This window comes from the organism of the source record quoted next, unplaced genomic scaffold, assembly GCF_019419815.1.
Source record: "Pyrus x bretschneideri cultivar Hongxiangsu unplaced genomic scaffold, Pyrus_bretschneideri_v1 Contig11, whole genome shotgun sequence".
Lineage (NCBI taxonomy): Eukaryota > Viridiplantae > Streptophyta > Magnoliopsida > Rosales > Rosaceae > Pyrus > Pyrus x bretschneideri.
Genome location: NW_025999402.1, coordinates 2,028,674 through 2,053,942, shown reverse-complemented (window position 1 = coordinate 2,053,942; position 25,269 = coordinate 2,028,674). Strand labels below are relative to the sequence as shown.

Here is a 25,269-nt window from a genome sequence, read left to right as displayed (position 1 = left end):
ACACCTCGTACGTTATTCCAGCAATATTCCAAGCATATTTTACACGATATCAGGCATTTTACTTCATTACATAACAAACGCTATTCTACCCATTTTGAGTGGAGGAACTAAATTGGAATGCCAAGTGGTTTTAGATTTCGAAGTTACTATTATAATCGAACATGAGAGAAAAATTATTTATACTGATACAAGATCATTTTATCGGAAAATAGGGCCAAACCATGAAGAAAAATCGAATAGAGACTAGGCGGTTCCATTGTTTTTAATTTTTTTAATTAAGTTAAAGGTTTTTCTAATTACCATACTTAATTAATGAATTTCAAAATAGGTTTTTCGTTTTTTTTTTTTCCTACATTTGTCTGTGATAATGGCAATATGGCTTAAGTTTTAACTTTCCTAAATTCTCAATACAAGCATAGGCTTTAGCTTTTAGGGAGTAAACAGGTATTTATTTATATGTTATATAATAAATTAAAAACCCCCACCTAGCTGTTTAAGGACTGAGCTTCAGCCCACCGCCCAACTAGCGTCTTTTAAAACCTTGATAAGATGTGAGCTAACAATCACTCGATGTTTTAACACGTAATGCATGGATCGAACAAAACATAAGCCATCACATTTCAATGCGGAAGAACACGAAGAGGTAAACGAATATGCACATTTTCATCATACACGAAGAGGTAAACGAACATGCACATTTTCATCATTCTTTAAATGATAGAAATGAAATAAATACTTGCTACCTAATGAACTGAACGAGTTCCACTCACTTCCCACATCCTTCCATCAAAGAATAGCTGTGCAAACAAATTATTATACAGTGTACAGTCAATCGAGGCACATAAGAAACTCTACGCTTAACTTTGAATTTCTCAAGGAGGGCACTGTTGCTCCTCACATTTCAAAATCGCCATCCGCTGTGACCTCGAGTAACCTTGCCTATTATTAAGTATACCAATGTAAGTTCGAAGCCTATACCGGTCAGAGTTTGTCAGGGAAAAGGGCGGGTTGAGAATGAGGGATGGTGAGAAACATTTGGTCTTACTGGTCATAAGTACTTAACCAATGGATACATGGCAAAACCAAAAGCGCTCAAGATAACATATTAAAAGAATACATACCGGGCTCAATAGCCTTTGCAAGTTCTTCTGCATGCTCAACCTCTCGGAGAAATTCCCGCTCAATCTCAGAAGAAATATCTTCGGGTCCTTGAGTGTTAACATCAAGGCTTTCGTCCATATCAGGACTACTTTGCTCCTTGCTGGTGGTCCTAAATCTTGCAGTCTCTTGACTCGGACTTCCTTCCATAGCTGAGGCAGCCTGCGTATGGCATATATGAAGAGCTTGTTTCCAGACTGCAAGAATTACAAGCTGAATTGAGACTGCTTCTAGATGCTTCCTTGCCTCAGTCTTTTCACAACAAAAAAGAAACACATACACAGAAACCGTAATCAGTTCAAAGAGATGGAAAATAGAAATAACAAAAATAATGCATGTATAGCAGAAAACCCCATCATTCTGTATAGCAAATCAAGAGTCTAGTAAAGCAGTATCAAATCTTAGCACCAAAATATTCTATACTATACTGATTTACAGAGGGAACCATAAACTACTTCATACAAGTAGGAATCTCATGAATTACCTTTTCATGAACTAATTCAGTAATAGCAGACACACATTGCTGCAATGAACTAAGCCTTGTCATGCAGTGCGTTGATGGCTGCTCCAAAGCATCTCCCATGTCCGTTGATCCTAGTGATGTTCCTGGAGAAGAACTCTGACTATCTGAGCTTCCTATGCAATGCATGTTACTATTAGCTGCTGCACCCGTGATTAGCATTGGGGCACTTGATGAGGTGGTTAAGGATCGAGGGAGACTCTGAGATTTGTAGAAAGAAGGGCTTGGTTTGGAAGCACTAGCCGAGGAAGAAGACACATCAACTGGAGGTCCAGACACAAGAACATAATCTTGATCGATCATCAACTCCAGTGAATCCACAACTGCAAACACAAATAAGATATTAAATGCATGTTGTATTAAGACATATCTGGATGTAATAAAAAAAAATGAAATTAGAGGAGTATGATAGGATACTACCTCTTGATCGAGCATTCACTGGTTTTTTGTGCACAGATCTTAGAGGGTCAGTTGGATTTCTATCTGACGATCTATGGCTGTCCAACCCAAGACTAGAATTTTCTTTACGTGTTGCACTGCCATATCTGTACAAAGTGGTAGGCGATGCTTCCTGTCTATCACCTTTTGTATCGACAGAAAATCCGTATGTGGAATTCATCAAGGACCTCCTCCTTGAACAGGATGGGCTCCCCTCAGGGCCACTGGAATCATCATCTAAAAGGAAAGGTAGACAATCTTCTTGAGAACTTTCCTCCATGTTCCTCATTGCATTGCATGTTGTGCGGAAGCTTCAACAAGTGTGAGTGAAAAATAATAAACCCTAGAAACTGATAACAGATAAATGAAACAATACCAACAAGAACACCAAGATTTATACTGGTTCGGCAATGCCTACATCCAGTTTGGAGATGACGGAGTATTCTACTATAATCAATGAGAACATACAATGGTGTTTCACTCAATTTCCCAAAGACCCGAATAACCCAAGCTCACACACTTACAATAGGAAGAGAAAATATCGAATACAAAGCAAAACAATTTGAGAGGATTTTTTCTCTCACTCTACCGAATGGTTTCTTGCTGTTTCTCTTCTGTGTCTCTATCTGGGCTGCTCCAGCTTCTTCTTATAGAACCGAATAAGATGACTTCTCAAGAGAACCAAAGGCCAAAGGTTTTCAGATGCCAACACATTGAGCATCTGCTTTTGTTTGTCTACCACATGCAGCAGATGGCAACGCATGCCACCACAAAAGAACATCTGCTTTTGTTACTCTCCCACATGCTGTATGCCAACCCATGCCACTGCAAAAGTAGCAGAAACCAGATATTTATTAATTGTTTATTGTTTGAGCCAATAATCAACAATCTCCACCTTGGCTCAAACCCTCTAAGTAGAACTCCAAATTAGTCGTCTCCCACTCCCCCATGGGGCAATCAACAAATTTTACAAATGCCAACCAAGTCTAAGCAGTGCTTAAACTTGAGCAACGAAATTGGCTTTGTTAACATATCCACAGGATTGTTAGCGGTCCCAATCTTCTAAAGAAGAATATCTCCCTCGTCTATGATCTCACGAACAAAATGGAACCTCACGTCAATGTGTTTTGTACGTGCATGATGAACTTGATTCTTTGCTAAATGAATAGCACTCTGACTGTCGCAATGGACATCCACATGGTCTTGTTGAACCCCTAAGTCATCAAGCAACCCTTGAAGCCAGATGGCTTCCTTTATAGCTTCTGTTACAGCCATGTACTCCGCCTCAGTAGTCGACAATGCAACTGTAGATTGCAGACTCGACCTCCAACTTACCAGACCTCCAGCAATAGTGAATACAAAACCAGTAGTAGACCTACGCTTGTCTAAATCACCTGCGTAATCAGAATCCACATATCCAACAACACATTTACCAGTAATTTTATCCTGCTGGAATAATAAACCAACATCCACAGTACCTAGAATATACCGTAGAATCCATTTCACAGCTTGCCAATGCCCTTTTCCTGGATTATGCATATATCTACTGACAATACTAACAGCTTGTGAAATATCAGGCCTAGTACACACCATAGCATACATCAAACTACCAACAGCATTTGCATAAGGAATTTGAGCCATGTACTGTCTCTCCTCAACAGTTTTAGGAGACATAGAAGCACTAAGTTTGAAATGAAGGGCAAGAGGTATACTAACCGGTTTTGAATTTTCATTCATCCTGAAACGATGTAGTACCTTCTTCAAGTATTGCTTTTGACACAAACTAATCTTGCCCTTTGCTCTATCTATTTCAATTTCCATACCTAGTATCTTCCGAGCTTCTCCCAAGTCCTTCATCTCAAATTCATTGCTCAGTTGAGTCTTCAACCTTTCAATCTCCACTTTGCTCTTACATGCTATAAGCATATCATCAACATATAAAAGTAGATAAATGAAGGTTCCATCTTGTAGTTTGCGAAAGTATACACAATGGTCATAGTGACTTCTTGTGTACTTTTGCCTAATCATAAATCGATCAAATCACTTGTACCATTGCCTTGGAGACTGCTTCAAGCCGTACAATGTTTTTCTTAATTTGCAAACCCAATTTTCCTTTCCAGCAACTTTAAAACCTTCTGGCTGGGACATGTAAATCTCTTCCTCCAAATCACCATGTAAGAACGCAGTCTTGACATCAAGTTGGGCTAACTCAAGGTCAAACTGCACAACCAAAGCCAACAGAATACGAATAGAAGAATGTTTTACTACAGGAGAAAATACCTCATTGTAGTCAATGTCTTCTTTCTGAGAGTAACCTTTAGCCACCAATCTGGCTTTGAATCTTACATTATCTTTTCCCAAAGATTCCATCTTCTTGGCATACACCCATTTACAACCAATTTCTTTCTTCCCCTTCGGTAACTGCACCAGTTTCCAAGTCTCATTTTTATGAAGAGATTTCATCTCCTCATCCATAGATTTCTTCCACTCCTCGCACTCTGGACTTATGACAGCTTCTTTGTATGCGGATGGAATGTCATCTTCAATAACGGGAAGTGCATATGCCACAATATCAGTAAATCGAGCAGGCTTTCGAATTTCCCTTCTCGATCTTCTGGTTGCAATATAGTCTTGTTGCTGTGGAGGCTCTTGTGTAGGTGCCTCTACTTCATCATCCACGTCTTCATCATCAGAATTAACTGTAGGGCTAGGGTTTGTAACATCGGACCTTACTGGGACAACTGGAGTCTTCAGTAACTCCACCTGCTTTGTGTTGCTCATGATCTTGGTTGCTTTAGTTTCACCTTCATGCTTGTTCCGATTAACCATACCAGCCTCATCAAAAGTCACATCTCTGCTTACAACAAATTTCTTCATATCTGGACACCAGAGTCGATATCCCTTCACGCCAGTGCTAAAGCCCATAAATAGAGCTTTCTTTGCTCTTGGATCCAACTTGCTTTCTCTGACATGATAGTAAGCAGGACAACCAAATATGTGTAAGAACTTGTAATCAGTACAAGGTTTATTAGACCATACATCCATGGGCGTTTTGCCCTCGTTTGCAGCAACTGGCAATCGATTAATGATATGGCTTGCATAAGTGATTGCCTCAGCCCAAAATGCCTTGCTTAAACCAGCATTAGATAACATGCACCGGACTTTCTCAAGCAACGTACGGTTCATGCGCTCCGCCACTCCATTTTGTTGTGGTGTCTCCTTAACCGTAAAGTGCCTCACGATACCCTCATCTTGACAGACTTGCAAGAAAGGATCAGACTTATATTCACCCCCATTGTCTGATCTGAGAGTCTTGATCTTTCGATTGCTTTGAGTTTCAATCATCTTTTTCCACTTCAGGAATATTTTCAAGACTTCATCTTTACGCTTCATGGTGTACACCCATGTTCTTCTAGAGAAGTCATCAACAAAGGAGACAAAATAATGGCTACCTCCCCAAGATGCATTCTTGGAAGGTCCCCAAACATCAGTGTGAACATAATCAAGAATGTTTTTAGTGTGGTGAATAGCAGTGCCAACTTTTACCCTAGTTTGCTTACCAAACACACAATGCTCACAGAATTCCAATTTGCATGCCTTTGCACCTTTCAACAAGCCTTGCTTCACCAATCCTTGCAACGCTTTTTCACCAGCATGCCCTAGGCGCATATGCCATAACCTTGTGGTGTCTGTGCTATCGTCAATAGCTTCGGTTATGGCTGCTCCACCAATAATTGTACTTCCCTGCAAGAAATACAAGTTATTTCGTCTTATACCTTTCATCACCACCAGTGCCCCGTACACAGCTTTAAGAACTCCACTCTTCATGGTGATCTTAAGACCCTTGGATTCCAAAGCTCCCAGAGAGATAAGGTTTTTCTTCATATCCGGTATATACCGAACATCACTTAATTCTCTGACTGTTCCATCATGCATCTTCAAACAGATTTTGCCTATCCCTTGTGTTTTGCAGGCATTATCATTACCCATCAAAACAACTCCACCATCCAGCTCCTCGAAGCTAGAAAACCATTCTCGAATGGGACATATATGATAAGTGCAACCTGAATCCAAAATCCACTCCTTGGAGTGACCATTAGTAGATGAACTAGCCAAAGCAAACTCGAGATCATTATCTCCTTGGTTTACAATATTTGCTTCAGGACCCGCTTTCTCCTTCTCTTTATTCTTCAATTTGGGGCAGTCTCTCTTCCAATGACCCTTTTGGCGGCAAAAGGCACATTCATCTTTAGCAGGAAACTTCCCTCGTGACTTTGAACGAGATTTTCCCCGTTTCACATATTTTCTTTCCACTGTTCGACCCCTTGCAACAAGTGCCTCGGTTTGTGAATTGTGAGTCTTTAGTTCCTTCTTTCGACACTCATGATTCACCAATGCCGCAGACACCTCATCAAGTTTCACCTCGGTTTTTCCATACAACAAAGTAGTTGTCAAATGATCATAATCATCAGGCAATGAATTTAACAAACATAATGCCTTGTCCTCGTCAGGAATTTTCACATCAAGGTTTGCTAAATCAGCAAGTATTTTATTATAATCATTGAGGTGTTCATGCATAGAAATACCTGGACTATACTGAAAACGGAAGAGTCGTTTCTTCAGGAAGAGCCGATTTTCTGCGCTCTTGGTCATATACTTTTCCTCCAATTTTGTCCATAACTCCTTGGCAGAAGTTTCCTTCATATACGGGTATTTCAACTCCTTGTCAAGAAATGATCGAATAGCAGCACAAGCATGAAGATTAATTCGCGTCCACTGCTTGTCCTCAATATCTTCTAGTTTCTCTTCCAGAACCATATCCAACTCTTGTTGATACAAGACATCCATAACTTCACATTGCCACATACCAAAATTATTAGAGCCATTGAATTTATCAACCTCTAACCTTGTAGTAGCAATTTGGTGTCTGTTGGATGTAGGTGCCGACTCCTTCTTCTTCACAGGTTCACCTTCATCTCCAGCCATCTTCTTCGGCACTATTCACGGGAATGCAGCTCCAAGAAATTTTCCCCTTTTTTTTTCTTCACTCCCACGAAAAAAAAAAACAAAGCCCTAGTCGAAAAACCTGGCTTTGATACCACTTGTTGTGTGGAAGCTTCAACAAGTGTGAGTGAAAAATAATAAACCCTAGAAACTGATAACAGATAAATGAAACAATACCAACAAGAACACCAAGATTTATACTGGTTCGGCAATGCCTACATCCAGTTTGGAGACGACGGAGTATTCTACTATAATCAATGAGAACATACAATGGTGTTTCACTCAATTTCCCAAAGACCCGAATAACCCAAGCTCACACACTTACAATAGGAAGAGAAAATATCGAATACAAAGCAAAACAATTTGAGAGGATTTTTTCTTTCTCTCTACCGAATGGTTTCTTGCTGTTTCTCTTCTGTGTCTCTATCTGGGCTGCTCCAGCTTCTTCTTATAGAACCGAATAAGATGACTTCTCAAGAGAACCAAAGGCCAAAGGTTTTCAGATGCCAACGCATTGAGCATCTGCTTTTGTTTGTCTACCACATGCAGCAGATGGCAACGCATGCCACCACAAAAGAACATCTGCTTTTGTTACTCTCCCACATGCTGTATGCCAACCCATGCCAACCCATGCCACTGCAAAAGTAGCAGAAACCAGATATTTATTAATTGTTTATTGTTTGAGCCAATAATCAACATTGCATTCAGATGTAGGAAATGCCTCTGCCATTCGTGATTCCCTCCTACTCCTGTATGACACAGAGAATCATCTTAATATGAGGAATATATTTTTAGTCAAGCCCATGAAGACTGAACTATTTGCCTCATTTACCTCGAATATGGTGACTGCTGAGATAGAAATGGGTGATTAAAAAACTCTTCAAATGTTAGGCGTTCCACTGTACGCACAATAACAGAAAAAAAATCAGAACTATGGGGTAAAATTAGTTAAACAATACAAGAAATCATGTGGCACAAAATCTATACATGTGACTTGCTTCAATCTCTCATGCATGAGAAACTTGACAACATAGAAATGATTATAAACCTGTTTTAGCATGCAATTATTTTATTGTCCATTTTTAGCCTAACATGGTATTACAGATATGCATATCAAACTTCACTTAAATATATGACATGAATACTTGGACTATTGAACCAAAACAAAATTACATGGATTGCGCCGTAACAATTTCTGACACAAGTCCTTGCACTCTGAACTCAAATTGTTGCTATCTGAAGGGAACTGCTGTTGAGATTTAAGCTGCATACTAGCTTAAATCGAACTGCAGATGACAATCCTACAGAAAGAAGTGAAGAGAATTCTGAATTCGAAGAGGTGAAGAACTTGCTATTTTCAGCAAGTAGCCGTTAGGTTCAAATGTGCAACGGCTAGTTCCATTTTCTGTTTTTAGAAGCTTACAGCTGGTGTTCTTATCTCTTTATTTGTACTTTGCATTCCCATCTTCTTCCAAGTGGATGGATGATATCCTCCGATGACCATTAATGGCCGGAGAAGAGTTCTAGGTCCCTAGTGTGTAGGATCTGTTTTTGTCCCGTGGAGAGTTATATTGTCCTTGTAATCTTTTGGTTGAAGTTAATGAAAAATACAGTCTCTTGCTCTCCATCTCTCTCTCTCTTGAAAAAAGCTCAGATTTCTTAAAAACTATTACTGAAAGTTTCAATCTTTAATGAAGATTATCGACCAAATCATCATGCCTGGTACCATTTCAAACATGGTATCAGAGCAGTAGGTCTGATTCCGGAGAGGGGCGTAAAACTGTGAAAGAAGGTTCTTCCTGAGAAAAGGTCCCAGAAGGGATAAAGGTGGTTCCTTTATTGGTTGATTCACTGATACTCACTAAGAAAATGGTGGGATCAGGTTCTTTCGGTGGAGATTTACGAACTCCACAGTTTGATGGTGCAAACTACGATTTTTGGGCTGTCAAGATGGAGACTATCCTCATAGCGCATGACCTATGGGATGTACTAGAACTCGGTGTGCAAATGCAGCAGATTCCCGAAGAGGAAGAAGGTTCTGGAGAGGAGGGTAGTGAGGCTGAGCATGTTCCAGTGGAACCACCCACCATCTCCAGAGAAGACAGAATCAAAAACGCCAAGGCGTTGAGTCTCATACAAGGAGCTATAAAAGATGAGCTTTTTCCTCGTATCAGAAATGAAAAGACTGTAAAAGGGGCTTGGGACATCCTGAGAAGAGAGTTCAGAGGAGATAAAAAGGTAAGAGCTGTAAAACTTCAAGCAGTTAGGGCTGATTTTGAGTATATGAGAATGACAGATAGTGAAAACCTAGATGACTATTTGGGTAGGTTTTTTGGAATTGTGAATAATCTAAAGTCTCTTGGTGAAGATGTGACTGAACAAAGAATTGTGCAGAAATTATTGATGAGTCTAAGTAGGAGGTATAAATCCATTGTTTCTATTATTGAGGAAACTCGAGATCTGGATGCCATTAGAGTGGAAGAAGTCATTGCATCTGTCAAAGTATATGATAAAAGGGAAGACTTGCATGATGAAAGGGATAGATTGACAGGAACTGAGAGGGCTTTCAACAGCCTTAGAGTTGGAAATAATCAAGTCACTGGCACCTACAAAGGTTCACAAAGTAGGCCAAATCAAAAGTGGCAGGGACAAAACAAGAAGGGATCAAACTGGTCCCCGAGTGGGAACTGGAGCAACAATTCTGGAGGAAATTGGAATAACAGATTCAATTCACAGAACAAGCAAGGGAGCAGTAGTCAAAGTTCTATGAAACCACAGTGTCAAGTGTGCCAGAAATATCATTTTGGTGTGTGCAGATACAAAGGAAAACCCAAATGTGGAAAGTGCAATCGTTTTGGTCATATTGCAAAGGACTGTGATGGTCATAAGCAAGTTGCCCACTGTGCAAAGGAAGAAGAAGTAACTACAGGAACCATGTTTTACGCTTGTCACTCATCAACTATGCAAGATAGATGTGTGTGGTTTGTGGACAGTGCTTGCAGCAACCATATGACATCACAAGAGTCTACCTTAATAAATCTTGACAGATCTGTGACCTGTAAAGTTAAAATGGGCACTGGTGATCTTGTACAAGCAACTGGAAAGGGTACTTTAGTGGTTGTAACTCAGCGTGGGAAAAGATATATAAATGAAGTGTTGCTGGTTCCAGGTTTGGATGAAAACTTACTAAGTGTAGGCCAAATGATGGAGCATGGATACTATGTCCTATTTGGGGGTAATATGGCAGTGATCTTTGATGATAGCAGTCTTAACAATGTTGTAGCAAAAGTGATCATGGCAGGAAATCGATGTTTTCCCCTTTCACTGGAATCTATAACCCCTGTAGCAAGAAAAGCATTTATGGTTGAAGATTCATGGATATGGCATAGAAGGCTTGGACATTTGAACTTCACCAGCATGAAAAAGATGCAGCAGAAGGAAATGGTGTTTGGATTACCTGTTTTGACAGAAATGAGAGATGTGTGTGAAGGTTGTGTATCAGGCAAACATCACAGAGAACCTTTTGACAAAGAAAAAATGTGGAGAGCAAGCTGCCCACTTGAATTTGTGCATACAGATTTGTGTGGACCTATGCAAAATGAGTCCATTGGAGGAAATAGGTACTTCGTCACATTCATTGATGATTTCTCAAGAATATGTTGGGTATACTTTCTTAGAAACAAATACCTTCAATGTGTTCAAAAAATTCAAAGCCTTTGTTGAACTGCAAAGTGGGTTCAGTTTAAAGAAGCTAATGAGTGATAGAGGTGGTGAATACACCTTACATGAGTTTTTAGATTACTGTGCAAGCATGGGAATGGAGAGGCAACTGACTATTGCCTACTCTCCTCAGCAAAATGGAGTTGCTGAGAGGAAGAATAGATCAATTGGTGAGATGGCAAGGTCCATGATGGTTGAGAAAGAAATTCCTGTAGTCTTCTGGGCAGAAGCTGTAAGCACAACTGTGTATCTTCAAAATAGATGTTTTACAACATCTGTCCTAGATAAAACTCCTTTTGAAGCATTCACAGGTAGGAAGCCTGGAATCAAGCAGCTGAGAGTTTTTGGTTGTATCTGCTATACTCATGTCTCTTCACATCTGAGGCACAAACTTGATGAGAAATCCAGAAAATGAGTCTTCATGGGATATGGGAGCTGTGAAAAGGGATATAGAGTGTATGATCTGAAATCTAAGAAGATAGTACTCTCAAGAAGTGTAATTTTCAGTGAAAACCAGTCATGGAATTGGAAAAATGATCAAGTGGAGCCTACCTCAACTCACTTCAATCTTGAAGGATTTGACTATGAAGAAGAAGTTAGAGAGGAACAAATTGATGAACTCCAGTGTGACAATGCTGAAAGTTCTCATTCAAACACTATTGTTAATGAGTCAGTTGAAGTCAATGGTGGAAGTCACAGTCAAGGCTCCACACCTAGCTCCACTCCAGTGAAGTTGAGAACTCTAGAAGATGTATATACAAGGTGTCACATGTGCATTATAGAACCTGAGACTTATCGAGAAGCAGCAAGTGATATAGCTTGGCAAGAAGCTATGAATGCAGAATTGGAAATGATTGAGAAGAACAATACTTGGGAACTTGTTGAGAGACCTGTTGATAAACCTGTTATAGGTGTGAAATGGGTGTTTAAGACTAAGTTTAATCTAGATGGAACAGTTCAAAAACACAAAGCCAGGCTTGTAGCCAAGGGGTATGCACAGAAACCTGGGATTGACTACAATGAAACCTTTGCACCTGTGGCAAGGTTAGACACAATTCGAACTCTCATTGCTTTAGCAGCACAAAAGGGTTGGAAGTTATTTCAGCTGGATATTAAATCAGCATTTTTGAATGGTGTGCTTGATGAAGAGGTGTATGTTGAGCAGCCTGAAGGTTTTGAGTTGAAAAATGCAGGTCAAAAGGTCTATAAGTTAAGGAAGGCTTTATATGGACTTAAACAGGCACCTAGAGCCTGGTACAGTGAAATTGATGCTTATCTCTCTCTGTGTAAATTCAAAAGAAGTACAAGTGAAGCCACCTTATACACAAGATCTGATGATGAAGGAGGTTTGATAATTGTCTCAATATATGTTGATGATATTATCTATACTGGAAGCAGTGACAAGATGATCTGTGAGTTCAAAAGGGAGATGATGCAGAAATATGAAATGTCTGACCTTGGTCTCCTACATCACTTCCTTGGTATGGGGATATTACAAACTGATCAAGGTGTATTTATTCACCAAAGTAAGTATGCCAAGTCACTACTAGAGAAATTTGGGCTTGAAGATTGCAAACCTGTGTCTATTCCTTCACCTACTAGTGAAAAACTTTAAAAAGTGGATGGGAGTGAGTTGGCAGATGAAGGGTTTTACAGAAAAATAGTGGGAAGCTTGCTGTACTTAACAGCAACTAGACCTGATCTCATGTATGCTGCAAGCTTGTTATCAAGGTTTATGAATGGTCCGACTAAGAAGCATCTGGGAGTTGCAAGAAGAGTATTGAGATATGTGCAAGGGACCCTAAACTATGGCATTGAGTATGTGAAAGATAAGTCTGCGATCCTCATTAGTTTCTGTGATGCAGATTGGGCAGGCAGTAAAGATGATAGCAGAAGCACCTCAGGTTATGCATTCAGCTTTGGCAGTGGGGCATTTTCTTGGGCTTCTGTGAAACAAAACACAGTTGCACTGTCAACAGCTGAAGCTAAGTATGTTTCAGCAGCTGAAGCAACTGCACAGTCAATTTGGTTGAGATTCGTTCTTGATGATTTTGGGGAAATGTAAACTGAGGCAACACCTTTATTTTTGTGACAATAAGTCAGCAATTTCTATGGTCAAAAATCCTGTATTTCATCAGAGAACTAGACACATAAACAGGCGGTATCATTTTATAAGGGAAGCTCTGCAAGAAGGGATGATCAATTTGCAGTTCTGCAGAAGTGAAGAACAACTTGCAGACATATTTACAAAAGCTTTGCCAAAAGATAGATTTAACCAGTTGAGATTGAGACTTGGAGTTAAGCCAGTAAGCAGCTTAGGAGAGGCTGTTGAGATTTAAGTTGCATACTAGCTTAAATCGAACTGCAAATGACAATCTTACAGAAAGAAGTGAAGAGAATTCTGAATTCGAAGAGGTGAAGAACTTGCTATTTTCAGCAAGTAGCCGTTAGGTTCAAATGTGCAACGGCTAGTTCCATTTTTTGTTTTTAGAAGCTTACAGCTGGTGTTCTTATCTCTTTATTTGTACTTTGCATTCCCATCTTCTTTCAAGTGGATGGATGATATCCTCTGATGACCATTAATGGCCGGAGAAGAGTTCTAGGTCCCTAGTGTGTAGGATCTGTTTTTGTCCCGTGGAGAGTTATATTGTCCTTGTAATCTTTTTGGTTGAAGTTAATGAAAAATACAATATTTTGCTCTCCATCTCTCTCTCTCTTGAAAAAAGCTCAGATTTCTTAAAAACTATTACTGAAAGTTTCAATCTTTAACGAAGATTATCAACCAAATCATCATGCCTGGTACCATTTCAAACAACTGCAACTCAGTTCTGTGGAAGGTTAGCTTGGATCCTCGTACGCTGACCGGCCTGTCTCTATTCGCCATCCAAACCACTGTTTTATTGGCTGAATTGGTGAACCATATTGAATAAAAAGAGGCATGGGTGGGCGCCAACCTAGCAAAATCCAGCCGAGAAAATTCCGTTAGGTACCAAGAAGACACTTTCTTCCTCAACTGTCCCCCCCCCCCCCCCCCCCCCCGGCCTTAAGCTACGCAGCCCTGGTGACACCGCTTGGCACCAACCAACCACGGCTGCAAACAGCGAAAGAATGAGAGGAATTCCATGGCGGTATTCTGAAAATGATTTAGGGCTGCTGGAGATGGTCTTGCCATGAAAATTAAATTCTGCAGAATGTTCATCTCTTTTTTCTTTATTTTTATTTTTATTTTTTTTGAATTGGTATGCAGAATGTTCTTCAATGATGCAATAAAAGTCAATTATTACATCAAATACCTTGCTTCTAGAGCTAACTGCAATTATTTTAAGTTCATTAGTTCGTTTCCATAAAATATTAGAAGTCTATGAGATTCAATGACTCATTCGTCACGATGCCGTCTGCCTATTTGAAAAAGGGTTGTTTTTTTCTTTCTAAACTCAATTTATTCAAGAAGCAGATTGGAATCCTAATTGTTTCGAAAATGATGTTTTGCACAATATGTATATTAAAAAATGCACAAATCCGAGACGTTGATTTTTCTTTTGCGTTAAGCCAGTAGCAATGGCAATTTGTCTACCTTTTGCACCCTAGTTCGATTCATCTTTTCCGTAGGTTAGAGTAGTATCGAGGAGTTAGAACTATCACTTGTACAAAAAAAATTAGAAATGTAATAGCAGTACTTATTTTTACAAAAGATGCTGTTACAGTTGAACTTTTAGAGTAAGCAGTTTTTTACATATTTCTCTCTCTAAAGCTTAAATTGCTGTTACTTGTGTCGTGTGGAGAAGCAACAGCAGATTCACCTTCACATTCTAGTAAAATTTTAACTACTGAATCCATGGTTGGTCTTTTGCTCTTCTCTTCCTCCACACAGGAAATCCCAATCTCAACCATCTTTGCAGCTTGGATCCTGCTGAACTGCCCATTCAGCCTTGGATCCATTATATCCTCGATCCACAGATCTTTCCCGCATTGAATTTTCCGCTTCGCTACCCTCACGAACCTTGTCAACTCCGACTCTAGATCATCAGTGTCTTCAACTACCCAACTTGAAAGGCGAATGCCCTTCACTAACTCTAGAATTACCACTCCAAAACTATAAACATCCACTTTTGCAGTGATTGGAAGGTTCAGAGCCCACTCGGGAGCCATATACCCTTTCGTTCCACGAATTTGAGAAAAAACTGAGCTCAGGTTGCCTCTATGGGTTAACTTTGCTAGCCCGAAATCTGAAATCTTTGGCTCGAAATTTCCATCTAGGAGTATGTTCTCGGGCTTCACATCACAATGGATAACCCATTCTAGACACTCATGATGAAGATAGGCTAAACCCTTTGCTATTCCAATTGCAACTTTAAACCTTTCTTGCCATCCAAGGAAATTTGGGGGGAACAGGTGCTTGTCCAATGAGCCATTTTCGACATGCTCAGAGACGAGGAGTTTGTGCTTCTTATCGGAACAGAATCCCCAAATCCTCACTAGGTTCATGTGATTAATTTTCCCAATTGTGCTAACTTCTGCCCAAAACACTTCTTCACCGTGGTATACGTCCGCCAGTTTCTTCACGGCCACCACTCTTCCGTCCGCCAGAACGCCCTTGTACACAGCACCTGAGGCCCCTCTTCCAAGCTCTTCCTTGAAGTTTTTGGTTGCTTTCTTGAGCTCAGCGTAGCGAAACTTTCTAAACTGACTCGAAATTATGTGATATCCATCTTCCTTTGGAGCTGCTGCACTGTGCCTTCGGAAAAGTAGCCACCAGGCCGAAGCTATGAAAAGAACTTCAAGTGCACCAATTGCAAAAGCAAACCAATACATATACACCCATTTTACCCTTCTCGCGGTACTTCCATACATCAAAGGAACAACCTTTGTCACATTCTTCCTGCACGTATTTAAGGCATTGAGATTGACAGGCAGCGATGTTTTCACACTCAGAGGCAGTCTTATGTAAATACTCCCGGGAAAATTTGGAGACTTGTACCCATTGAAAAGAGCACTCTTTGTATAACATTTCGCTTCTGTTATCCTATAACTAAATCCTTCGCACCGGAAATCATCCAAGCAGAGCTTCGTGCAATTTTGGAACGAGGTGGATTCGCTATAATTGAGATCAAAGCCATAGAAATCTACTTGCTCAATCTGCACGAATTTCACTTGCTGGGACCGCAAATACGAACGATTAAACATAGGCTTGCAACCCTCTTTCCAGTCGCTTGTGTCAGCTACTTCGTAGCCAGGAGGGCACGAGCATTTCTGCTGCGGCGTGTAAATACAAATCCCATTTCTCCCACAGATCCCACGCACCTTACACGGCTCCGTCATGGCTTCCCAGGTGACCACCCACAACCCTGTCACGCTTTCGAGGCTATAAAGCCTGAGGTTTCCATCGTAGTCCATCGTCAACCGCCTTTTTGCACTTGAACCTGCGTCAGAAGCTCCGAATTGCAGTTCATCACTGGAGGAAAATTTCCCCAAGTCATCCAAAACAGCAACCCTGCTGCTGTTGTAGTTTGTTCGACCGCTAGCGAAAACGTTGTAATCCGGATCAGGCCAGTACAAACTCGAAGTGTCAGGGCCGTCGAACATGAGCTTCAAAACATTGTCATTGTCGAAAGAGAAGCTGAAATAGCCGGTCCCAAAAGTGCCTTTTCCCAAAGTAGATATCAGCTTCTTGCTCTTTGTAAAGGGTTGGTTTGGAAGAAGAGTGTGAGTTGGAAAATCAAAACTCTGCCACAGAACTTTACCTCGCTTGTCTCTCAAGACAAGGTTGCCGGAATCCAAAAGCACCGCCGTGTCAGCTCTGGAGCTGCTGGAGTTCACGGGGGCCCCCAGACGGCTGTGCCATCGACGTCCGTCAAGACCATGGCGCCGTCTCGGCCGAGGGAGAGTCTGGAGCCTAGGCCGTTGACTGGTCTGTCTCTGTTGGCCGTCCAAACAACAGTTCTGTCTACGGATTTCGTAAACCATATCGAAAACCAGAAAGCATTTGTGCCTACACCATAGAAACCACAAGTGAAGGATTCATCCGGGGAAGTTAGGACGTCGGAATCGTCTTGGACGGAGAGAGAAGAGCCTCTCGAAAGACGGTTTCGGATTTTCGGAATTGCAGAAGAAGAGAGGGAGAATAGAGTGATGAACGCAAAGGTAAAAAAACAGCGAACATGTTGGTGCTTCATTTTTTTCAAGTTTGGTGAATAAAAAAGGAGAGATGGGCGTCAGAATATATATATTACCAATGCCAATGGGAATCGGTTGTGTTCGAGTTTACCTACGACCTCGCGGGACCTGATGCAAAATATAATGCAAAATATAATGCAAAATTTGTACTATTCATCTATACGAAGAAAGAATCTAATAATCGTGTCCGTTTATCGTACATCGTATGGTCAAAAATTATTTTAATTATTTTTATTTTAAATTAAACATAAATAGTACTTAATAAAAATTAACTGAATGATGTATAATGAATGAACACGATTTACAAAAATATAGAATTCTCATAAAAAAAATCCAAAAAGAATCTTGTTGGATGAAGAAAATTAATTCTTTCCATAAAGAAATTAATGGATCCGTGTGCAACTTGGATGCCCCAAGTCGGAGTCATCAATTCACATCAGATATTGTGACAAGACAATTAATTATGTTGTTTCCATGAAGGAATTAATGGATCCATCTGCAACCTTAGATGCCCCAAGGCGGAGTCATCAATTCACATCAGATATTGTGACAAGCTAAAAGCACCTGTTGGGCACAAGGACTCATCTTGCGGTCAGTATCGCAACGTGTGGAAGAACAATCGATATATAATATGGTCAATTTTTTTCAGATAAAATTTGAATTTAATTTTGAATAAAAAATTAAAATAATTTATCATCATAGAATAACAGATAAAAATATACGATGAAATGATTTATCAATCTCACAAAGAGAATCCATGTAGGATCTGTCTCTCGTGAATATAACTACTCATTATTTTTTATTGAAGACTACTCACTATATTAAATAAGACATTTTGAAGGGTAATTATTGTGTGAAAGGGTTGACCATGACTTCGGCCGAAGAGCATACTTCAGTTTTCAAACTCCCAACTCATAAAAGTCAACAAAAAAACAAAATGGTGAGACTTTCCTACACCTCATACGTTACTCCAGCAATATTCAAAGCATATTTTACACAATATCAGGCATTTAACTTCATTACATAACAAACGCTATTCTGCCCATTTTGAGTGGAGGAACTAGATTGGAATGTCAAGTGACTTTAGATTTTGAAGTTACTGCTATAGCCGAACATGAGAGAAAGGTTATTTATATCGATACTGACAAAATCATTTTATCGGAAAATGGGGCCAAACCGTGGAGAAAAATCAAATAGGGGCTAGGCGGTTCCATTGTTTTTAATTATTTTAATTAAGTTAAAGGTTTTTCTAATTAACCTACTTAATTAATGAATTTCAAAATAGGTTTTTCGTTTTTTTTTTTTTTTTTTTTTGCATTTGTCTGTGATAATGGCAATATGGCTTAAGTTTTAACTTTCCTAAATTCTCAATACAAGCATAGGCTTTAGTTTTTAGGGAGTAAACAGGTATTTATTTATATGTTATATAATAAATTAAAAACCCCCACCTAGCTGCTTAAGCACTAAGCCTCAGCCTAACGCCCGACTAGCATCGTTTAAAACCTTGATAAGATCTGAGCTAACAATCACTCGATGTTTTAACAAGTAATGCATGGATCGAACGAAACATAAGCCATCACATTTCAATGCGGAAGAACACGAAGAGGTAAACGAATATGCACATTTTCATCATACACGGGAAGAGGTAAACGAACATGCACATTTTCATCATTCTTTAAATGATAGAAATGAAATAAATACTTGTTACCTAATGAACTGAACGAGTTCCACTCACTTCCCACATCCTTCAATCAAAGAATAGCTGTACAAACAAATTATTATACAGTGTACAGTCAATCGAGGCACATAAGAAACTCTACGCTTAACTTTGAATTTCTCAAGGAGGGCACTGTTGCTCCTCACATTTCAAAATCGCCATCCGCTGTGACCTCGAGTAACCTTGCCTATTATTAAGTATACCAATGTAAGTTCGAAGCCTATACCGGTCAGAGTTTGTCAGGGAAAAGGGCGGGTTGAGAATGAGGGATGGTGCTTCCACTAGAAGAAAGACCAAGAGACGCACAGCTTTTGTATAAAACACTGCGGCACTTTCCATGTCACCCATGAGTTCATCGACCTGCCAGACACATACGGGGGAAAACCAATTTACTTGTATCAGATTATGATTCTGCTAGTACTTAAAGATTGGCTTGAAGGTAATCGTTAAAATATTCATTTTTGGTCGAATGCTTCTAATTGACATGACAGGAAAGAAACAGAACTTAGCTAACCCATCTCGGCTAATGGGTTCTATTTCGCACATTTATAGGAGCATGCAGAAACGACAGGAAAGATTTGTGTCAAAGGAACATTGGTTCAAACAAGAAAATGGTCTTTAGAGGCTTTTCAGCTAGTTTAATCTGTGGAAAACTAAATTTAATAAAGAAATGAACGGCATGTCGCTAAATATGAGAATAGAGGAAAGAAGATACTTACACCCCCATGTCTCCCAAAAACAAGAGCAGATTGAAATATTGTCTCCATTGCATCTGGCATCTCTGCATGTCCTGTAACCATTAGAAAGTAAACCACAAGATTATTAGTGGCTGTATAATGAACAAGTGCCCTTCTTAATATTGTTAGAGAAGATTAACAAAAAAGAAATAAGTACGTTATAATGTCGACTGAAGATATCAAGAAGAACCTAGCGTTCTTATTCCACGAAACATGCATGCATAAATAAGACAAGAATGATGCATAACTGGTTTCCAAAAGACATTGATGAAATACTTCCCATATTATAGGAGCAGAGAAGCATTTGGTCTTACTGGTCATAAGTACTTAACCAATGGACACATGGCAAAACCAAAAGCGCTCAAGATAACATATTAAAAGAATACATACCGGGCTCAATAGCCCTTGCAAGTTCTTCTGCATGCTCAACCTCTCGGAGAAATTCCCGCTCAATCTCAGAAGAAATATCTTCGGGTCCTTGAGTGTTAACATCAAGGCTTTCGTCCATATCAGGACTACTTTGCTCCTTGCTGGTGGTCCTAAATCTTGCAGTCTCTTGACTCGGACTTCCTTCCATAGCTGAGGCAGCCTGCGTATGGCATATATGAAGAGCTTGTTTCCAGACTGCAAGAATTACAAGCTGAATTGAGAATGCTTCTAGATGCTTCCTTGCCTGAGTCTTTTCACAACAAAAAAGAAACACATACACAGAAACCGTAATCAGTTCAAAGAGATGGAAAATAGAAATAACAAAAATAATGCATGTATAGCAGAAAACCCCATCATTCTGTATAGCAAATCAAGAGTCTAGTAAAGCAGTATCAAATCTTAGCACCAAAATATTCTATACTATACTGATTTACAGAGGGAACCATAAACTACTTCATACAAGTAGGAATCTCATGAATTACCTTTTCATGAACTAATTCAGTAATAGCAGACACACATTGCTGCAATGAACTAAGCCTTGTCATGCAGTGCGTTGATGGCTGCTCCAAAGCATCTCCCATGTCCGTTGATCCTAGTGATGTTCCTGGAGCAGAACTCTGACTATCTGAGCTTCCTATGCAATGCATGTTACTATTAGCTGCTGCACCCGTGATTAGCATTGGGGCACTTGATGAGGTGGTTAAGGATCGAGGGAGGCTCTGAGATTTGTAGAAAGAAGGGCTTGGTTTGGAAGCACTAGCCGAGGAAGAAGACACATCAACTGGAGGTCCAGACACAAGAACATAATCTTGATCGATCATCAACTCCAGTGAATCCACAACTGCAAACACAAATAAGATATTAAATGCATGTTGTATTAAGACATATCTGGATGTAATAAAAAAAAAAATTTGAAATTAGAGGAGTATGATAGGATACTACCTCTTGATCGAGCATTCACTGGTTTTTTGTGCACAGATCTTAGAGGGTCAGTTGGATTTCTATCTGACGATCTATAGCCGTCCAACCTAAGACTAGAATTTTCTTTACGTGTTGCACTGCCATATCTGTACAAAGTGGTAGGTGATGCTTCCTGTCTATCACCTTTTGTATCGACAGAAAATCCGTAAGTGGAATTCATCGAGGACCTCTCCTTGAACAGGATGGGCTCCCCTCAGGGCCACTGGAATCATCATCTAAAAGGAAAGGTAGACAGTCTTCTTGAGAACTTTCCTCCATGTTCCTCATTGCATTGCATTCAGATGTAGGAAATCCCTCTGCCATTTGTGATTCCCTCCTACTCCTGCATGACACAGAGAATCATCTTAATATGAGGAATATATTTTTAGTCAAGCCCATGAAGACTGAACTATTTGCCTCATTTACCTCAAATATGGTGACTGCTGAGATAGAAATGGGTGATTAAAAAACTCTTCAAATGTTAGGCGTTCCACTGTACGCACAATAACAGAAAAAAAATCAGAACTATGGGGTAAAATTAGTTAAACAATACAAGAAATCATGTGGCACAAAATCTAAACATGTGACTTGCTTCAATCTCTCATGCATGAGAAACTTGACAACATAAAAATGATTATAAACCCGTTTTAGCATCCAATTATTGTCCATTTTTAGCCTAACATGGTATTACAGATATGCATATCAAACTTCACTTAAATATATGACATGAATACTTGGACTATTGAACCAAAACAAAATTACATGGATTGCGGCGTAACAATTTCCGACACAAGTCCTTGCACTCTGAACTCAAATTGTTGCTATCTGAAGGGAACTGCAACTCAGTTGCTTTCATTATGTTCTGAAGCAACTGCACAACACACATGATAAGTGAAATGAAAAGTAAGGCAGAATTACAATTGAAAATTACTTATTTGGTCCATGCCTAATATAGTAATATTAGCTTGAGGTCTGTTTAGAAAAGAAAACGGAAAACGGGAAAGATTTTGTAACTGAACCTGTATCTGATTGTTTCCTGTAAATGGGGTTCTCCCAGTTACGAGTTGAAATAAAATTGCTACCAACACTCCAGAGATCTGCCTGTGTATTCAGTTCAAGGTTAGTGGGAAAAGGGCTCGTGAAATAATTGTGATTGCCTACCAGTAGAGAGGAGCAAATTTCACCTTTGCATCATACTTTTGAAGTTGCATTATCTCTGGAGCCATGTAAAGTGGTGAACCACACAAGGTTTCAGCAAGGCCTCGAGGTTGCAGAGATCTGCCCGAGAAAAAATAAGGAAATGTGGATGAGAATGAATGTGAAGGAGAGTCAACAAACACCATATGCAAATCCAAAACAAAGGCAAAATGACGATGATAGATTTACCTTGCAAATCCAAAATCTGCAATCTTCAAGACAGATTTGTTGTCATTGGTGGACAGCAAGAGATTCTGTTCCAAGAATGATAAACATTACAAATGGAATGACATAGCAACCAAACCTTTCTGCAAAGAAAAGATTACTACGTATCAAACAATATCTTAAGACATCTCTGATCATCACTAGTTATACATATCATATGTGCAGGATGCTCTAGTAAGTAGCTAATCTTTAGGCGATATATCTTTCTTGAGCTGAGATTGAACTGGGGGAACTATTTTAATCGTAACACTAACATTTGGAGTGCTATAATCCTAGAATTGATTCTATTAGCTACTTATTCTCCCTCCTTACAAAGGAATGCTTGTGTACGTATGTGTATGTATGATGATGGTCTCTTACCAGCCAGTTTAGCATCATGTTATCTAGTCAGTCTTACCAAAACATGTTATATTGCCTAGTATCAAGCAAAAATATTGATCAGTTGGAATCATGTATGATTATACGCTGTCCTGATTTGATAATCAGACAAAGGTTATTTTACGAGAGATCACCAGTGTATAAATGGTGATGAACTTGTTGAAACAACATAACTAACCTAAATTATCATTGCACTAATTGAACAATCAAATTTAATTATATTTAGCATTTGGATCAACCAGACCTGTGGCTTGAGATCCCGATGTATAAGATTGTTGTCACGAAGCATTTGCAGACCAGCGACTGTAAGTAACACAATCACTAACATTAGCACACCTGTATGGCTAATTAAATATGCAAAAAGGAAAAAGAAAAATGACATTGAAGCACTAAAAAATTCTGAGGCAAACCTAGCTGCTGCATGAAGTGCTTTGCAAGAGCTTCGGGTACTTTTCCATGGCGATGTATATACATAGAAAGATCACCACCTCTGCAATACTCTAAAACAAGATTTATCTTCCCAGGAACCTGTTTTAATTGAATGGCAAACAAAGATTATGAGAGAAACAAAGAAATCGGGGGTAATTTGAGCAAAAGTGAGATTAGTCTTTTCCCCACACATAAAAGATAACAAAGCAAAGCAGAGCGCTAGTTATATCTCTCTACCAATTAGGCAATTGCAAAGGCATCTTCCATTTATGTGAAAAAAAAATTACTAAATGCCTAAAATGATTACTTCACATGCCAACTATCCTGGTTCTCCAATTCGGAAAGTTTTTTGCCACATTCGGTTTCGTTGCTGACAAACCTGGGTTGGCATTTTCCGTCGATATACGACAAGAAAATGCTGGAAGCATTACCCCATAACCTACTCACTTCTCCCAACTAATGCTGAAAGCTGTTTTAGCTTTCGATGAGTGAAGCCATTTTCAGTGAAAGCATTCACATTTCTACACGTGTCATAAACAAAACAAAGCATGAACTTTTTTCCCCACTACGGTTTACTTTCTTAATGCGACAAGAAAACGATGGAGGCACTACTCTATAATCTATTCATATTCCGCAACTAATGCAAAGAATCGCTCTAGTTTCAATCGAGTGAAGCCATTTTCAGGTGAAAATATCTACATGTGTCATCAACCACACAAAGCCTAGAGCGGTTTTCCGCTCGCTACAATTTACGTTCTTACTAAATGCAACAACAAAATGCAGTTGTTTCAATGCAGCATACAAATTCCCTGCAAATTTAATGCCTTTGGTTTCAGGGAGAGAAAGAGACAGACTTCAATCAGCTCCTAGAAAAGAAGGACACAGACTTTTCTATGAATTTCCTAACAACACAGCTACACAAAGTAATCAAAGTCTCAAGTATATCCAAAGCTTTCAGCATCCAGAAAACCCGAAAAAACTCAAACAAATCGAAACAACAGAGCTCAATACATTTTCCTTCCGTTTTCCCCAATTTTCTGAGCAACCAAACAGAACTTAAGCCAAAAATATAAACAATTGCATAAACCCTAAAATCCACCAACCTCTATAATATCGTGCAACCGAATAATATTCGGGTGGTTAATCTTCTTCAGTATGAAAATCTCCGACATTAAACTCTCCTGCAACTTCTTGTTCAGCCGCCCCGTCGCGATCTCCTTAATCGCCACCTCCGTCCCGTAAACGCGGTGGCGCGCGTGCCAAACCACCGAGAACGAACCCGACCCAATTTGCCGACCCACCAGATAATCCCCGACGACCCTCCCCCTCCCGGACCCCTGAGCCATTTCAAACCCCTCCGACAACCCAAAACCCTAGCAGCTCCGAACCCGAGACCCGATATTGAACCTTTAGTATTCCCGAACACGCCGGACCATCGTATATAGATCTCCTCGGGATTCCTTCGATTTCGGTAACGCGATGAGAGAGAAAGAGAAAGAGAAGAAAATTGGAGGGAGAGGGGGAGAGAGAGAGAGAGAGAGAGGAAGGAGATCAATGGAGGTTTTTTGTTTAATAATACGGAGTGTAAGGTTGAAAAACTTGATTAAAAACCCATTAAATATTTAATAAACCTCATGATGAATGCAAATTCGTAATTAGTGATAAATAATTGACATTAGTGGGTTTTTTTTTTGGATGGAGGGATAGGATTTGGGATGTGTTATATATACTCATTTTTACTTCTCATATATCCTTATTAATTTATATTCGTTGATCTTCTTTAATTCATCTAATTTAACGATCAAAAACCAAAAATATGTAAAAAAATAAAAAGATAATGTGTAAATATCACACTCCTAGATTTTCGGCTGCGTGAAGCGACAAGATAACAGTGGAGCGATGAGGAGGGTTCCCTGCGGTTGGGTCTACCTGCTAATCGTGAGGGCGCGCACACAAAGGTCTTCTCTTCGAGTCGTGTCGGTCTTGTTGACAGATGATGCGATTTGGTTGGTGATGATAGGATTGGACCAAGGACAATAATGTCATGTTATAATGACACTGTCGCGTTGTTATTGATTCGGTGAATGGAGATACTTTTGCTGACGTGGCTAGTTCTTTACTGTTGCAGATGGAAAAAGGCGGTTTAATTACTCATGCCAGCTTATTTAGAGTTTGAATTCAAC

General features: G+C 39.6%; 2 protein-coding genes and 1 long non-coding RNA gene across 3 annotated transcripts; all 3 read right to left on the bottom strand.

Annotated features, from left to right (window-relative positions):
• Nucleotides 1-821: 821 nt before the first annotated feature.
• LOC103937221 (serine/threonine-protein kinase ATG1c-like) lies at nt 822-24,662 on the bottom strand. Its single transcript, XM_009347148.2, is given in 16 exon segments — nt 822-955; nt 18,935-19,091; nt 19,451-19,521; nt 19,859-20,147; nt 20,380-20,738; nt 20,840-21,058; nt 21,061-21,200; nt 21,284-21,350; nt 21,620-21,728; nt 21,877-21,936; nt 21,938-21,958; nt 22,042-22,135; nt 22,244-22,308; nt 22,902-22,960; nt 23,068-23,185; nt 24,190-24,662. Coding segments are annotated over 16 exon segments (2,154 nt in total). The 5' UTR covers nt 24,433-24,662; the 3' UTR covers nt 822-872.
• Nucleotides 7,844-8,369, bottom strand: LOC125472526. Its single transcript, XR_007254491.1, has 3 exons — nt 8,294-8,369; nt 7,953-8,019; nt 7,844-7,869 (listed from the first exon to the last, which is right to left on the bottom strand). It is a non-coding gene; the product is annotated as an uncharacterized LOC125472526 (long non-coding RNA).
• Nucleotides 14,497-17,072, bottom strand: LOC103937223 (putative receptor protein kinase ZmPK1). The gene is given in 2 exon segments (XM_048574124.1): nt 14,497-16,663; nt 16,666-17,072. Coding segments are annotated over 2 exon segments (2,442 nt in total). The 5' UTR covers nt 17,014-17,072; the 3' UTR covers nt 14,497-14,569.
• Nucleotides 24,663-25,269: the final 607 nt, after the last annotated feature.